Raw genomic sequence first — 16046 nt, forward strand, 5'->3', positions numbered from 1 at the left:
TAGGAAAATGCTCATGTGACTACACCCCATTCTCCAGCCAGCCATGACCCATAAATCCATAAATTCCAGGTTTATTTACAATAGGCAACCTAGCCAGACCCAGTATATCCCACTAAAAACATTTAGTAGACAGGGACTTTCAGATATCTTTCTGCTAGTTAAATGTCATTAACAAGATTAACAAGGAGGTCTGGGAGGTCATTAGCATTTTTGTAAGGTGGTCTGTTGAGGTTGTTCATTCCCCTTACATCCCCCAGGGCATGAATCACAGGTCTGCAATTAATACTCTCTCTCTCTCTCTCTCTCTCTCTCTCCTCCTCTCTCTCTCTCTCTCTCTCCCTCCAGGTCTTCACTTCCTTTTGTTTTTTGCTACCCTTTATTGCCAAAAACAGCAAAGAGTAACATAGGTCTGTGCAAGACAGTAGTGACAGAAGAACTCAGTTGGGTAGGTAAGCCAGGGAAAACACACTGGCAATACAGGCAAGGTCTAATAGGGAAGTGTTGGTGATGACGAAGGTGGCATCCTCACAGTGGCAGACTGGCCACACTTGGTTATACTAAGAACCAGTTTTCAACCAACAATACTAGGAAGCTGAAACAGCTAGGAGCAACAGGTGAGATGGTGACACTGATGATAATTTTAAATATCAATTCTCTACCCCTTTATTAGAGTGACTTGGGTAAGCCACCAACCTCTTTGAGTCTCAGCTGTTTCTTCTTTATTGGGTAATAACTGGGGTTGTTATGAGGATTAAATGGGGAGATACAGATGAAAGACCTCGTCTATTATTTAGCGCATAGTAGGCACACATTAAACTTGGCTTTTCTTCCTGTTTAGAAGATCATGTGGACTGTAACTATGAGATACTCCCTTACAGAAAGCTCAAGACCAAGAAAATGTGACCAAACCAAATGTTAAAAAAGAAAAAAAATTCCTTATAAAACAACAAAAGAAGCAAGTTAAAAATTATACTTTGCACTGATTATCTGACAAGCAATGGCTTTGGGGACCAAGATGGATGTGGATAAGCTGAGAAGAAACAAAAACAAACAAACAAAAAGCCATTGAAAGTTTCAGGAAGATCAGGGAGGCTTCTCAGTTTCACCCATCTAGGAGTTAATCAACCACAGATGAATCATTTGCTGAATGCTGACAGTGGGCTAAGCTCCTTCTAGGACCTTTTCTTAGGAGCTTTCCAGACTTCTGAGAAAGGCAAAGATTTTTTTTTCTATCTTGTACAAAAATTTTAAAACTTTACAATGTGACAGCACTGATTTATACAATGCACTCACAGTATGTTTTTTAAAAGAAGAAATACATATATAAGAGGGTACTTCAAAAAGTTTGTAGAAAATTGAATTAAAAGATACGCGAATCCTTCCCTGTACTTTTTGAAGACCCCTCGTGTGTGTGTGTGTGTGTGTGTTAATTCTCTCTCGTGTGTGTGTGTGTGTGTGTGTGTGTGTGTGTGTGTGTGAATTCTCTCTCCTGACCCTCTCCTCCTCCACCCTATGCGCTGGAATGAGGGAGGGAAGGACTGAATGGGATTTGGAGTTTTCCTGCTGAGAAAGGGACATTTTCTGCAACCAGGTCAGTGTTCAAAGGACTAATGCTCTAAAGAAATTACCCAAAGGGGAAAGGCATTTCAGGGTTATTAAGTTATTTTAAAATGTTGTCTGGGCTGCTGCTGACCTTTGTGAAGAAAACAGGATGCTGCTTCCCAGGGGGACAGGATAAGAAGCAATTAGAGAAGATTAGGAGAGGCTCAGGAATGTTTGGGAATTCACACATACCCCAAATTATGTGGGAACTCTAAGAATGAAAATAAACTAATTTGATAAAGGACATACTTGGGTCCTAGAAAATATTCTAAATATGTGGCTTATACTGGATACATCTCTATGCGTGTTTTCCTAAAAACCCAGAATTCAGTATCTAGCAGAGGTCAATTAGACTTCAGTCCAGTTTCAGCGAAGAGAAGGAGAGCCAATTAACATTTTTTGAGTGATATTCCTTATGTGCCATAAAGCAGAATGGGTGTCAGGTTAAGTAAATTGTTCAAATAACAGAGTTGAATACAATAAAGCTGGGTTTCAAATGCAGATTCATTTGATGTTACTGTGGATGTTTTTGTTTTTTTTCTACCACATGATTATGTCAGAAAGTGCATGTTTAAGAAAGTTAGAAAAACAAAAAGGAACGGCTGAAATAATTTACTCTTCTTTTTTTGGAGAAACAGAACTGAATATGTTCTATGTTCATTTTCACATTCCCAAAAGTGCCACGAATGAGGCAGGGGACACCTATGCTATACCATGTGTACTAGAATAGAATTTCTTTGCCTGTACACATATTTTAGCCATTACATATATATGTATATGTGTACAGGCTGCCACTCTTAAGCATTACTTATAACATGCAGAATGTTACAACATTTTTCTGTAAAATAAAAATTTATCATGTATGACATTCTCTTAAGACTCAGAGGCTACTAGATCCCGGCCCAAAAAGTAGGTCCTATACACAATGCTCAGTGAAACACAGTGGTTGATCATTTTAAAGCTCTATTGACCACTGGAAAATGAGAAGGAGCTTGACAAATGATATTTAGGATAAACAGAAAACCCAGTTTTACTGAAACAAAGAAAGCCAGAGCTCAGAGTGATCTCAGGCATTATTTAGTTCTACTTCCTCATTATTAATGGAGAAACTCAGTCCAGATGGGCTGAGTTATACCTCAAATCATATTGTTAGATAAATATAGAACAGAATCTAGAACTCAGGTTTTGGTATGTACCATTCAGTCATGCATGCTAAGGATTGCCTCCTTCCTAGGCATTAAACTGTAGGAGATATGAGATACTCTAGCAAAGACTCAGCATGCTTTCTAACACTAAAGTTGATGTGTACAGGACATGAGAGATGTATTAGAGTGGATAAATCTAAATTGACACAGAAACAGCAGAAGAGTTTTTGAAAGCAAAAGGAGTCAGGAAATTGAAAAGCACAGAGAATTACTGGTATATGTTTACTCGTTTCTTCATTCATTCATTTGTTCAAATATTTGCTGAGCATGTGTTATCTGCTAGACACTATGCTAGAAAAAGAGATACAACACCTATCCTCAAAGGGTCTGTTATTTCAGTCAAGGTTATACCAACCAGCTTATAAAACTACAAAGAAGGATGTGAGGAGTTCTATTTATTTATTTATTTATTTATTTATTTATTTATTTATTTATTTATTTATTCTTTATAAACCTATGAGACACAGAAGATACCAAGATCTGTATCTCCCAACAAGGTCTACAAAACCAAAGGCGAGGATCACTACTCTGTGTAACACTATGGCATCCCATTCACTCTCTTTTAGTTAACATCTTAACCTGAGTTGTTCCTATGATTATATCATCAATTATGCATTACTGACTATACCTTCGTAGCGGCTCCAGAGCTTAATGAGACTCAGCTAATGTGACCTTTGGAACCATCACACTATGGAGGAGAAAGCACAGCAGAGAAGACTGACGCCTGGGTTATCTTTGTGTACTAAAACCTTTCGAAAAGTCAGAGCAACAGGGTTTTGGCAGTGATTTCAAAAATTTAATTACCCACAGATATTCACCAGCATCCTCAAAGACTGACAGCTCAAATTAGCTGATTCTCTGTTACATTCACTTCCTATCGTCAGTGGTGCTAACTGGTTAAGTAAAAGGTTTAATACTCTTTGTCCTTTCTATCCTCATAAGATTGATGGTGCAATAATAATCCTCAAGGGTGATAAGGAGATTCATTTTTACTTCTCTGGAAAATTGTGACAAACAATTTCTACTTTACAGTCAACATTCAGAAAATCAGAGAAAGTCAGTACTGAAAATGACCTGTGATATCATGTGATTTAGCCTCCTTAAATGATAGCAAGAGAAACTGAGGCCCAGAGAAAATAAGTGATTCACAATTGGTTGAATAGGTAGTTAATAGCAAAGCTGGAACTAGATTTCAAGTCTTTTGATGCCTGGCTTATTTAAAATTTCCACTATTTAATATTGTTTTGTCAGCTGTTTAAGCGCACATTTTGGAGGAAAATATACACAAGAAGGAATCTTATCAGAAACAGCATACAATTATACACTACATGATGTGTTCATGTTCTATGAATATGTACACCAAAACTCAACCAATTTTCAAACTGAATATCAGAAGACTGGCATCATTCTTCAAGTAGCGAGGTATCAGAAATGAGAAATGAGGGAATGTTTTCGAAGTCAGATATTGTAATTCAGTGTTCTTTATAATAAGAGCCCATTTCATTGTCAGAAGATTTATCCACTGCAAACCAGCCACCGCAGAGATATTTAGCATGCTGATTGCTGTTAAAGCTAACACGTAGCTAACCACTGCTTTGTCTGTATATAAATACAGGTACTGAAATAGCAATCAGTAATTCAAAGGAACAAATAAACAAACCAAAACCTGAAGTACAGCAACTCCTGGCACAAATAGGAGCTGGAGCAAGAATGAGGGCAAGATATGTTTTAAACATGGGAGGTATTTGGAATCTGAAAAATTGCCCAGAGAGTAGTAAGAAAGGCAATTTGGGGGTGGGGAGGTGGTGTGAAGACCCAGACGGTACTGGAGTTAGGGAACATCAGCACTAAAAATCAGAGCAATACTCATGAGTTCAAACCAGAATGGAGGCTAACAGGATACAGGAAGAGACAAATCCCAAAAGTCGAGTCTAGGCGGATGGCCACAATGATTCTACACAGAGAGTCAAATACTTGTGCTAGTATAGCTATAGGAACAATAGGCCATAAGAGACAAGAGAGTCAGAACCCAAACCACAATTTTGTCAGCAGACATAGAAATAGTAATAAGGATTGTTGACTGAAGTGACTGTTGACTTCATCCAGGGAAGTTTCATATTATATTTTGCTAAGCAGGAACCACCAGAAAGTTGTGAGCAACTCAGATGCAAGAAATGGCTGTGGAAACATGCCTGGCATTGAGAGCGGGGAGAAGGGTAGATCAAGGTCATTAAACAACATAGATAGCAATATATCTATAACATTGAAAATAACCAGCAGGAAAAGACAGACATTCCTTTGGACCTGAGTTGCTTCTTGAGCATTGCACATTAAAAAAAGCTGAACAGTTCCGAACTTCACCATAACCCCATTTTTCACTCTTTTGTGAAGTGCTTCAGAGATATTTAGAAAGGTAACCTGATGAAATGCATTACTGCTGATTGAATCAGCAGGTTTATTACTGAGTTTCATTAGTAAATTCCTCTCAATATTTAGCAACCACAGCATCTTTGAAGGAGGAAAGGACCAGCTTGTCTAAAATCAAATCCTTCCTAAGCGACAGCTGGCAGAAATATAAGGCCAAACACTTCAGCTGGTATTAGAGAAAAGCAGCAGAAAACCAACCTTCAGCTCGAACTAATATTATGTAGAGCAGGTTATGACCTCAATTGGTTTCTCCATTTCTGCACCAATGGGAGACAGCACATAGCATTCGCTTTCTTCATGGGGGAGTGGAGACTAGAGACAATGCTAACAAATTTAATAACCAGTATTTGGGCCATTCGAATCACAGCATCCATGAGGAAGATATAACAGAGCTGGAAAAGTTCCAGGGAAAAGCAACTAAGATGATCAAGGGGAAAGCTTATCTTTCATCCAAGGACAGCCTAAAAGACTAAAAAGGATTAGAATTTCTCAGACTGGGAAAATGAAAATTAAAAGCATTAGTGGGAGATGTGAGATTAAAGTCGACTGTGGGTAAATATAAATGTATCCAATGAATTCCCAAACATTTAATTGGGTCCATTCCTTGAGATTAAAGGATGCAGATTCAAGAGAAATTAAACATGCTTTTATTTATATAGATGTCAGTACATTTATGGAACTTATTATTCCTAAGACAAGGCCAAGGTTGGGAATGGGGAAAGTTTAAGACACACTTGGATAAACTCACTGCCAACTGATTTACAATGCATCGTTAAGATATGGTCATCACTCATCCTAATTCTTTAAATGAAAATTACCAGGCTAACTGACAAAACAACTATTCATGCCTTCATCTGGGACAGAGTTCTGGGCTAGTTGCTCTGTTGATCTGACCCAATGTGATATTTCTTATGCTCCTATTATTACATCTATGCTACAACATCCTGTATGCAAGTTTGCGATTCCTAAATTTTTTTGACAGTCCAGAACACAGAAGAATAATTTTCTAACTCATTAAGAAAGCAAGAGAGTCCCAGCTCTTGGCTCTGTTTGGTTTACCCATATGGGAGTATGCAACATAAAAAAGGTGAAAGAAATCCTAACAGAATGCAGCAGCTGGTTAAAGGCTATTATATTGAAATTTTCATGAGTTTGACAGTAGGCCAAAAAACTACAAAATGGCAGAGAGTAGAAAAGGCAGTTGTAACAGGTTGAACATTGCTGGTGATTACTTTTTCAGTGGCAATGAAAGCTGTAATCAAATAACCTGAAAGAGACACTGGCAGGATTAAGAGAGCCCCAAGGGAGAGGAAATATGATAACTGTAACAATGATGTATGCTATGGACTAATAAACTAGACAAACATGTATCTGAAGTGTCAAAATCAAGTTCTTAGCATTGTATGAAAAGCTGGTGTCAGGATGCAGGCATAAACACTGCCTGATTTGTAATTGAGAGCAAAAGAGGTTGTTAATGACTTAAAACCTCAAGAATGAAGCACAACTCAACAACCAACTAGGAATTGTGCTATTGGTATAGAAACCTCTTGTTATTTAAATGATCACCTTATCCCACCATCAAAAAGGAAAAGTTATAAAGCACTAAAGAAATAGCCAGAGAAGATACCTGGTTTTGCAGCTGGGAATGTGAGGCAAAAACTCTTGAAGGGAAGTCAAGACAAACAAGGGAAGGAGGAGAAATAGTGGAGACTGGCTGAAGCAATGTCATTATACACTTATTTTTATTGTTATTTTTGGACCAATAAGGCATCTCAGATTATGAATGTCATTTGCCATGTGTGAAGTCCACTGAACCTTATATATCAAAGTAATTTGCTGTAAATAGAATGTTTTAGACAATAGTAATGAGTAATAATAAAACACAAGTGACATTAATAATTGTTATTATTGAAAATGTACTTTTCATAAAGATGTTTCCTTCCTATATTGCAGTTTAACATTATAGATTTATATTCGAGAAACTGTATAATCCCTAATTTCAAATAGATTACAGTTGTAGAGAGAATTGTTCTCCATAAAGTTTCAGGATATCATTGAAAAACTACATAATTCTTCACTCCAGGAACTGATCACTTGAGAGGATTTTAAGGTCTCCACACTCACCTTTCTACTAATTTTTCCTGCCTATTTTTCTATGTCTCTTACCATTGAGCCAGGGAGAATAATAATACTGAATTATACACCAAGATTTGAGTTCTTTAAAGAGGTACCTGCAGAAATTGGAGTGGGTTGAGAGGGCATATCTGAAGCTAATTAAACAGTGAAAAAACAAAATTCTTATAGTTTTTTAAAAATAAAAGTCTATATTTTGTTAATAATTAAAACAATGAATTTTAAAAATAAAGATAAAATTCTTGAACAAAAGCTGAGATCCTAGGCTTTTGAGTTTGAACAGGACCATTGAATGAGTCACACTCAGTGATTCTTAGAGCTAAAAAGGAACTTAGATATCATCTAGTCCAATTCCTTATTTTATAATTGAGAAACCGAGGCTTATATAGGTTAAGTGACTTGCCCAAGGCCACACAATCAACTAATGGCAGAGCCAGGACTAGAATTGAAATTTTCTTATTTGCAGGTCTGTGCTCTTTCCATGATCTTCAGGTACACAAAGAAGCATTGGACCAATAGGATATGTAGTGTAGATGGTCTCTAATTTTACTGAGGAGCAGCTAGAGACTAATTTGTGGGAGGAATTACAGCTTTTCTTTTGTCTCCTTTTTGGACTGAATTAACTTCCACTTCCCCACAGCAACATACTGAGATCTCTTGTAGTAGATATATCATCAGGCAGGAGAAGGTAAATACTCAGGAAAATAACAGTGGGACTGGAGCGACCTTAGGAATCCCTGAAAAACCCCTAGTGAGCCCCAAACAGGTAGCAATTTGAAGAATAAAGGCTTAAACGTGTTTTGGATTCTCAGGTGGTCCTAAAGCCTCATCCACAAAAGGAGAAAGATAGTCTATTTCAGCTTATAAGAGAATTGAATAAAAGTGAAAGCTTTATAAATGGCTTGAAGAAGTAGCAGGTCTCAAACATCTTACTCAGAAATGAAACTTGTAGTGATGAAAACGCTCATGTAAAAAATTACTGTGAAGAGTTTGAATAAAATGGTTCCACAAAATATATAGTAGATGTAAAGCAATATGGTGCAAGTCTAAATCAATATATTATTTAATAAAACATGTCATTTGCTGAAATAAGCAAAGCACAGAGGGAATAATACGGCATGTACTCACTGATAAGTGGGAGCTAAGAGAGAAAGAAGGAAGGAAAGACAGACCACAGTGGTGCGCTGGACTTGCAGAGGGAGAGAGCAGACCTAGCGATACAAGGTGGAGTGGGGGGAAGGGGGATGGGAGGGTGGTCGGGGATAATTGGGTGGGGGAGGTGGGGTATAATTGCAATTTGTGGTAATGGACATGCTGCCAGTATGGGTCTGGCCATCACATCTTGGGCACGAGTGGTGACAATCAGCTTTGTACCCCATGAATATTCATAACCAATAAAAAAATAGGTATTCAAAATGTGTAATTTAGAGTGACTAAATTAATGAGTTAAATACAACAAAAATAATAAAACAAAATTAAAAAAACTAAAAAATTAAAAAGTAGGATCGAAGCATATTAAAGAAAAAATTTTAAAGTCTGGAAAAATTTAAGAAGACAAAGGATAAATAAATCATTTCCTAAAAAAAAATGTGTCTCTTCTTTAAGAGCCAAAGAGTCCCTTTGTCTCCATTCTTCTGAGTTAACAAAATAGAAGCATGAAATCAAATTTCTTGAGAACTGTAGTAATGAAGATCTAGTACTGCTGTTATTGCTTTAGAACTGAATTATGAAGAATTGATGGGCAGTGGAAGAATAAAAACAGACTTGATGAAAGATGGCAGGCTGAAAAAATGGGAAAGCATTTAATATTTCTAGTCAGAGTTACGGCAGCAGTTAAGTTCAAAGACTTCAGTTGGTATTGAAGACTATGTTATGATCCCAATTAATTTTAATTATTGTTGGAGTAGGTAATTTAAACTTAAATTTCAGTTAGACTCGATTGCACAATTGATGAGAGGCTGTTAAGGCATCATGATAACTCAATATCCTCTCTCCTCTCTCTTCCATGTCGATCTAATGTATCGTAACTTATATTTCATGTAACATCCTTCAGGAGGTGCTTCCAAGCACCTGTATTCCTTGGACTGGCACAAATGGTCCAAGAAAATGGTATCATTCTGTTGTTGTTAGGTGACAAATAGTGAGTGCTATGTATCTAGAATGAATAACTCAGTTCCATAAATCTGGGACTGCTGCTGTCTGTGTTTTGGATGCATAAAGCATTCATTTACCTAAAACAAGTTTGAGTACACATAGCTGCAGAAATCTTACATCTTTGAAGAAGAAATGTGGGAAAAATCCCTAAATAAATGAAATTGGTCTTGCAAATATTTGCTCCCACTAAAATTAATATTATGTGGAGCTTTTTGCTCGTGTGAAAAATCTGACCCACCCCCCATCACAAAACGTACTGTATATAAATGCATTAAATACATTTTTCTTAAAAGCAGTTCCCTATTGCATCAGCAAACTTACAGTGGGAATTTCCAAGCATCTTTGGGGAAGAAAGAAATAGGTATTGTAGGCCAGGCTAATGTATTTTAAAAATACATTCATTTGTGAATATGCGGATTAGCCACAATAAATGCTCCTTTAAGAAATGTGATTCTTCCAACTTACTTGATATAGTAGGGCACTTTGTTTGGCGAGATGGCTCTCTCCCAGGGACCCTGGACAGAAGCTGAAAAAGGAAAAAAAAAAAAAAAAAAAAAAGGCAAGGAGGTCAAACAAATATACCGCAAACAAGAAAGACAACATTAATCTCTAGAATTACAATTTTACACTGATATTGGTCTGTTTGCTCAGTTGCCCATGAAGACAGGATGGATTAACCCGCTGTTCTGAAATTTCTGTCCTAATCTAAGTGAAATTGAACTCATTCAGGCACAAAGATAAATGCAAAGGGAAAAAAAAAGCCTTTCCACTGCTAAACCTATAGAACAGATAAGAAACTGAATGAGCGACTGACGGGTTTTCTCTTATGTGTCTCCATCGGGTGCTTTTCTTATAACACTTCCTGTTGCTACTTCTCAATATCTTTTATTATTTGATTGACTGGGTTTTATTAGTTTAGCAGCTTAAACATCCCTCTGTGATATATTTACATTCTAAGTTATTGAAGCTAAGGTACTATGCTTATCACTCTGGTATGCTTGTTTTCTCTTTATTTTTCTTCATTCACTTTGATTTAAAGAGAATCCAAAATCATTTACCAATTATTGGTAAATTGGTGCTTTAAAATGTCAGCTAACCAGCATGATCTTATTAGAAAAGATCACCAAAAGTGAGAGAATGGCACCTGATATCAGACTATAATAAAACTTTAGTGATGAGTGATGACTCCTATAGGTAAAATTTAATTTCACACACTTGGAATTCATTTTATAATGACTTTATTGTGTATTAGTCAAATCAATCATCTTTCAACTGTTTTTAAAATGCTTAAGTGGTAGGGGTTTTTTCCCCCTAAAGCTGAACCTCTAAAAATACCTTTTATAATTGGTAAAGGGACACGAAAATCAAGCACATTGTATATTGATAAATTAAAATAAAAAACAAATATTAAAAAACAAATCAACAAAAATAAATAAATAAATATGCCTTTTATATACTGTTTGATCTGATTATTTTTTCTTTCTTTAAGACAAAATAATAATGTTTAGGAGGCACTATAACATTTCCCGAACAATAAAATCTTCCTCCTGAACATAATTTTAAGTCACTGAAGTTTTAAGAAACATAGAATATCATCAGAAACAGACATATAAGAAGCATTCTTATTGACATCTAGCAATTTATGCACATGTACTTTTTTTCCTGAATTTTCATCCTGCTGATAATTTGAAGCACAGCTGATGCTGACCATTATTTCCTCCTATGAAAAGCTCCCTTCTAAATTAGTCTTACAGTAAATTCACCCTGCAGTGTATTGAGATGTAAGAAAACGTCAAAGCTAATATATCCTTGACTACACTGTATGATATGAAAGAACAGCTTCTAATAAAAGTTAACTTTACCCACTGCCAGACAATTTAAGGGTAATGAAACTCCAGCTTCTTTGTTTTATATAGAGTAATAGAGGGATCAAATCACCCAACCTTTAACCAGACATGCTGCTTTGTACCTTGGAGATATACCATTTAAATGATATAGCACATGGATTTGTATTTAGCTGCTAATTATGCTTTTTTCATTTTGGCAGACAGAAATTTTTAATATGGAGAAGAAAGACATTTAGCTGCTGTTCTGTAGTCCCTCACCTTCAGTTTCTCTGTGTCTTTCTCTATTCCTTTCTTCTTCTTTCCCCTGCCTTCCTTTCTACCCCTTCCGTCCTTGCCTTTCTCATTGTCTCTCTCTTCTTTTCCTTCTTCTCTGGAATAAAGCTCTCCTATCCAGATTAGTTCCCAGAGTAAGTAAAACCTGATTTAAAGAACTTGGGCTGGGCTCCCTGACCTACCTGGTCAGTCTGATGTTATGAAAATCTAAAAACCAAAGTCCTCACTAGCAGGAAACATGATGCAGAGCCAGAAATCATAGCTCCTGGCGGCTCAAGCACACCCTCTTCTTAAAATCAGTGTCATAAAATAAAGAAGAGAACTCCCGAGAGCGTTTGGTTCAGCCCTCACTGGCTGTGGATGCCAAGCCTGTGAATGCCTAAACTGAGAAAAGAATAGCTATTTTTTTCTTAAGGGTCTCTATGGACTGAGACCTCACAATTTCTCTCATTATCCCTTTCCAGTTCTTTATCATTCTAATGGTCCAGAAGTTCTTTCTGATCTGGAGGATGCTGGATATGTCCTCTGGTAGCAGAAGAGTCAGTTTGAATTCCTACACTCTTCCTAGGTATCTCTCTCAGAGAGAAGTGTGCTGGAGAGGTCTGCTGACTGTCTGGCCTGGCTTAGGAGCTTTCTATCTGAAAGAAACAATCTTCAACCAGGTAATTTAGCAAGAGACAGAGAAAAATCAGTGGTGCAGGCTGAGCTCACGGCAAGACCCACATAGAGTATTGATAGTTGACTTTGCATTGTCAAACATTGAAAGGAAAAAAATCCTAAGTAAATGCCAGGGGAGTGATCAGAATATGCTTGAACTGAATGGTGGAAAAGATTTAAAAAGAATTTTTCAAAAAATTATAAGTTCCAGATCAATATAAAATTTTAAGCTTTTGTAATTGGAGTTCTTAATTGTTAATTTTTTCCCTTACAATAATAATAAAAAAAAGCCTTTTGTTTTTATGTGTAGGTCCAATGGCGAGATTCAGTGCATTTTTTCCCCTGAAAGATGTTTTGTCCTCTTTAACTCACAGTTTATAAATTCACCCAAGCAACTGCTTTGTAGTCATCATCTGAAACCCTGAAATTTTATACTCAAAAATGTCCTTGATGCAATAAAAAAAGGAAAATAACAACAGCCTCCCCCTATTCCTTCCCTCTCCCATCACCAACCACACACACACACACTGGAACTACTTGCTTTAGAAATCACACACAATTGGAGGATGGTTCTATGGGACTGGATTCGGTGCTCTTTCTCAAGAGATTGTTAAAGGGTTGCTGGCAATTTCATTTGGGGCTGCTAGATGATTCTGGTCTTACATCTATTCACAAGTTGATCAAATACATGGTAACTCTCAGAACTGTGTCCCAGAATTATCATTTCATTTCTTGCAGTAGCGCCGCCGCCAACAACAGCTGTTTCTTATCTCAGTGTACCAGTGGAAGCTTGTCATACTTCACAAAGCTAGCCTACGTAACTGACACACACATCTTTTATGCCTGATGTGTCCATTTTTAGTAGCCCATCAAAAGCAGATTTATTGGCAAATAGTTTTTATATGACACTGGGCTGTCCTTTGGAATTTTCTTATACAGATGTTTCTGTAACCACTACATGTAATTCCAATGCAGCTTTGTGATTCAGATTCTCAAGTGTAAAAATCACCTATTATCATACGGCACCAGCACCATGGGGTATATTGTCTACTGAATTTAAATAGCAAACTACACGTGAGTTTATTTATTCCAAAGCCAATCTCTGAATTTCCCCTTGCATTACATTTGTGGTATGCTATTAAGAGCAAGAAAGGGTAGCAATTCTACCTTCAAATGCTTTTCCTCCCTTGAGGTGACAGGATTCAATATTGTGCCCAAGGTGGTTATGAAAAATCACAAACACAGGCCACAGTATTTAGGGGAAATTCTTATTTCAACCATTTTTTAATGCACGATGAACAGAATGTGCCAAGCGATGCACCCTGGTGTTAAGCTGTATTTTATTTGACACAGAGGCCTAACCAGAAAATTAAAAAGAATGCTAATGTTATTTAAACCATGCCAAAATAGCACTCTCTGGAATTCTGACCCAAGTACATTCATTAATCTTTCTACTTTTCTCGTATTTAGTGGATTTGGAGTTTGATAACATAGGTCAGAAAAAGTGGGGGCAGGTTAGAAAAAACTAGATAATATAGTGTTCATTGGAAATAAAATGGAAAACTCACCTCTGGGGTTAAGAAAAAGGCATTGGGGAAGATCTGCTAGCCATTGGCACTTGGCTCCTCAGAAGTATGTGAATTCTACTAATGGTCTTATGGACCCATTCTCTTGGTGCAATCAGTTTCTTATCTTTTATTCCACTATCTCCCCCTGCCCCCTAGTATCCAAGGCCCTTTACATCCTGACTTCCCCTCACCTTTTCCTCGCAGTCCTTTCTGACATGACCCCAGTGCTTCTCCTTGTCTATGCTTTCAGACCCCTGCGCTCAGTGGCAGAGAGAGTTGCTTTGGATTATGCCCAATCTCTTCTTCTTTAGTAACAGAATTTCTAACCATTGGTCGCAGCTAGGGTCCCAGGGTCTATGAATGTCTGCTGAGGATATTTGGGTGAGGCTTCTGGAGGTTTTTTAAAGGTGGCTGGCTAAATCGAGAGGCAGCTTTTGGACATTTCACATTCCCCTTCCTCCTGCTGGGGACACAGATGTAATGATGGTTGGAGCTGTAGTAACCAGAGGAATAGAAGCCATCTAGGTTGCGGTCCCCTAAAGTAGATGCTGAGACAAGGATGTGAGTGCAAGTAGTTGGGGCGGTGATTCAAGGAAGCACTGGAAGAGGAGCTGGGAAGGGAAGAAAGCTGTCACCTGGGCTTGGGGCAGCTAGGGGCTTCAGTGTAGAACACACTTTAGAGTTATCCGACCCAAGGGTTATTTATCTACTACTGCTTGAGGGCTATCCCTGGAGTACGGGGCAGGGGTGGTCATTAACTCCCTGGCACTTCTGGCCTGCCCCTTGGGCATGTGAGCAGGCTGAAATGGCCAGAGAAGGTCTTACAGGCAAGTCGCAGTTGTTTGTAGTTGGAAGCCTAGGTTTGGTATGCCTGGGCATGGTGAATGCCAGAGGGGATATGGGCAGGGCTCTGACAACTTAGGATACAGAAGCCACACACTAAGAGTGACTAAGAAGAAAGATATCAGATGCGTGGGTTCCTGATGAACAGGAGTTACCGTTCCCGCTTATCTCTGAATTTCTATATGAGAAACTTATAAACCCTTATTTTGTTCATCACTGTCATTTGCTTCTAAATGAACCACCCCTGCCCTACCCCCACCTACTCAAACCATCTATGGCTGCTCACATTATTCCTGGCTCCACTTGGGTACCAACTCTTACATCTTGCCTTTCTTCCTCTTTCTTTAATTGTCAATAACATTTCTTTTTCCTTTTGACTGTAAAAAATAATATCACGACTACAGAAAATCACACAGAAGAAAAATTTTAAACCCCCAGTATTCCCACCACCCAGGTATAACTTGTTAACATTTTCCTATACATTATTTCATATATATATATACACATATGTTGTGAGATTCAGATCATATTATAGACAGAGATTTTATATTGCCCTTTTCACTGAAAACATATTGAGGGAAAATATAAACAATTCTTCCACATTCTCATATATTCTTTTACAATTGATTTTTTTAATTAAAAAATTTACATATAGTAAAAATCATTTTTTGTGAATACAGTTCTATGAGTGTGAACATATGCATAGATCCATGTGACAACCATTATAATCAGGAGACAGAACAGCTCCCTCATCCCCGAAATTTCCTCATGCTATCCCTTTGTAGTCAACTTCTTTTCCACTCCCAGCACCTGGCAGCCACTGACTTGTTCTCTGTTCGTATAGTCTTGCCTTTCCAAGAATATCATGTAAATACAGTATGTAACCTTTTGAGACTGGTTTCTTTCACTCAGCATAATGCATTTGAGATTCATCCATATTGCTGTGTATCAACAATTTGTTCTTTTTAATTCCTAAATAGTATTCCATTGTATGGATGTACCACAGCTGATTTATCCATTCAACTGTCGAAAAACATCTAGGCTACTCCTAGCATTTGGCAATAATGAATAAAGCTGCTATCAACATTTGTGTACAGGTTTTTGTGTAAGCCTAAGTTTTCATTTCTCTAAGATGAATGCTTATGAGTGAGCTTGCTGGGTTACAACAGACTTTTAATGGCTGAACACTATTTCATTAATGGATATACCATGATTTTTTAAAGAAATTCCCTCTTTGGGAACATTTAGGTTGTTTCCAGTTTTTCACTGTTATAAGTAAGGCCACAGTAAACATCTTTGTAGATAAATCTTTGCACACATTTTTGTTAATCATCTTA

The 16046-nt window shown here is 37.4% G+C and overlaps 1 protein-coding gene across 2 annotated transcripts in view; it reads right to left on the reverse strand.

Moving 5' to 3' along the window:
* Nucleotides 1-16046, reverse strand: part of DMD (dystrophin) — a 2107999-nt gene that overhangs the window by 186170 nt on the left and 1905783 nt on the right. For both annotated transcript variants that reach the window (XM_063083086.1, XM_063083084.1), the window contains exon 62: nucleotides 9987-10047. In XM_063083086.1, coding sequence (XP_062939156.1) covers nucleotides 9987-10047 — 61 coding nt within the window. The remainder of the gene's footprint in view (nucleotides 1-9986; nucleotides 10048-16046) is intronic.

Source organism: Cynocephalus volans, chromosome X, assembly GCF_027409185.1.
Source record: "Cynocephalus volans isolate mCynVol1 chromosome X, mCynVol1.pri, whole genome shotgun sequence".
NCBI classification, from domain to species: Eukaryota; Metazoa; Chordata; class Mammalia; order Dermoptera; family Cynocephalidae; genus Cynocephalus; species Cynocephalus volans.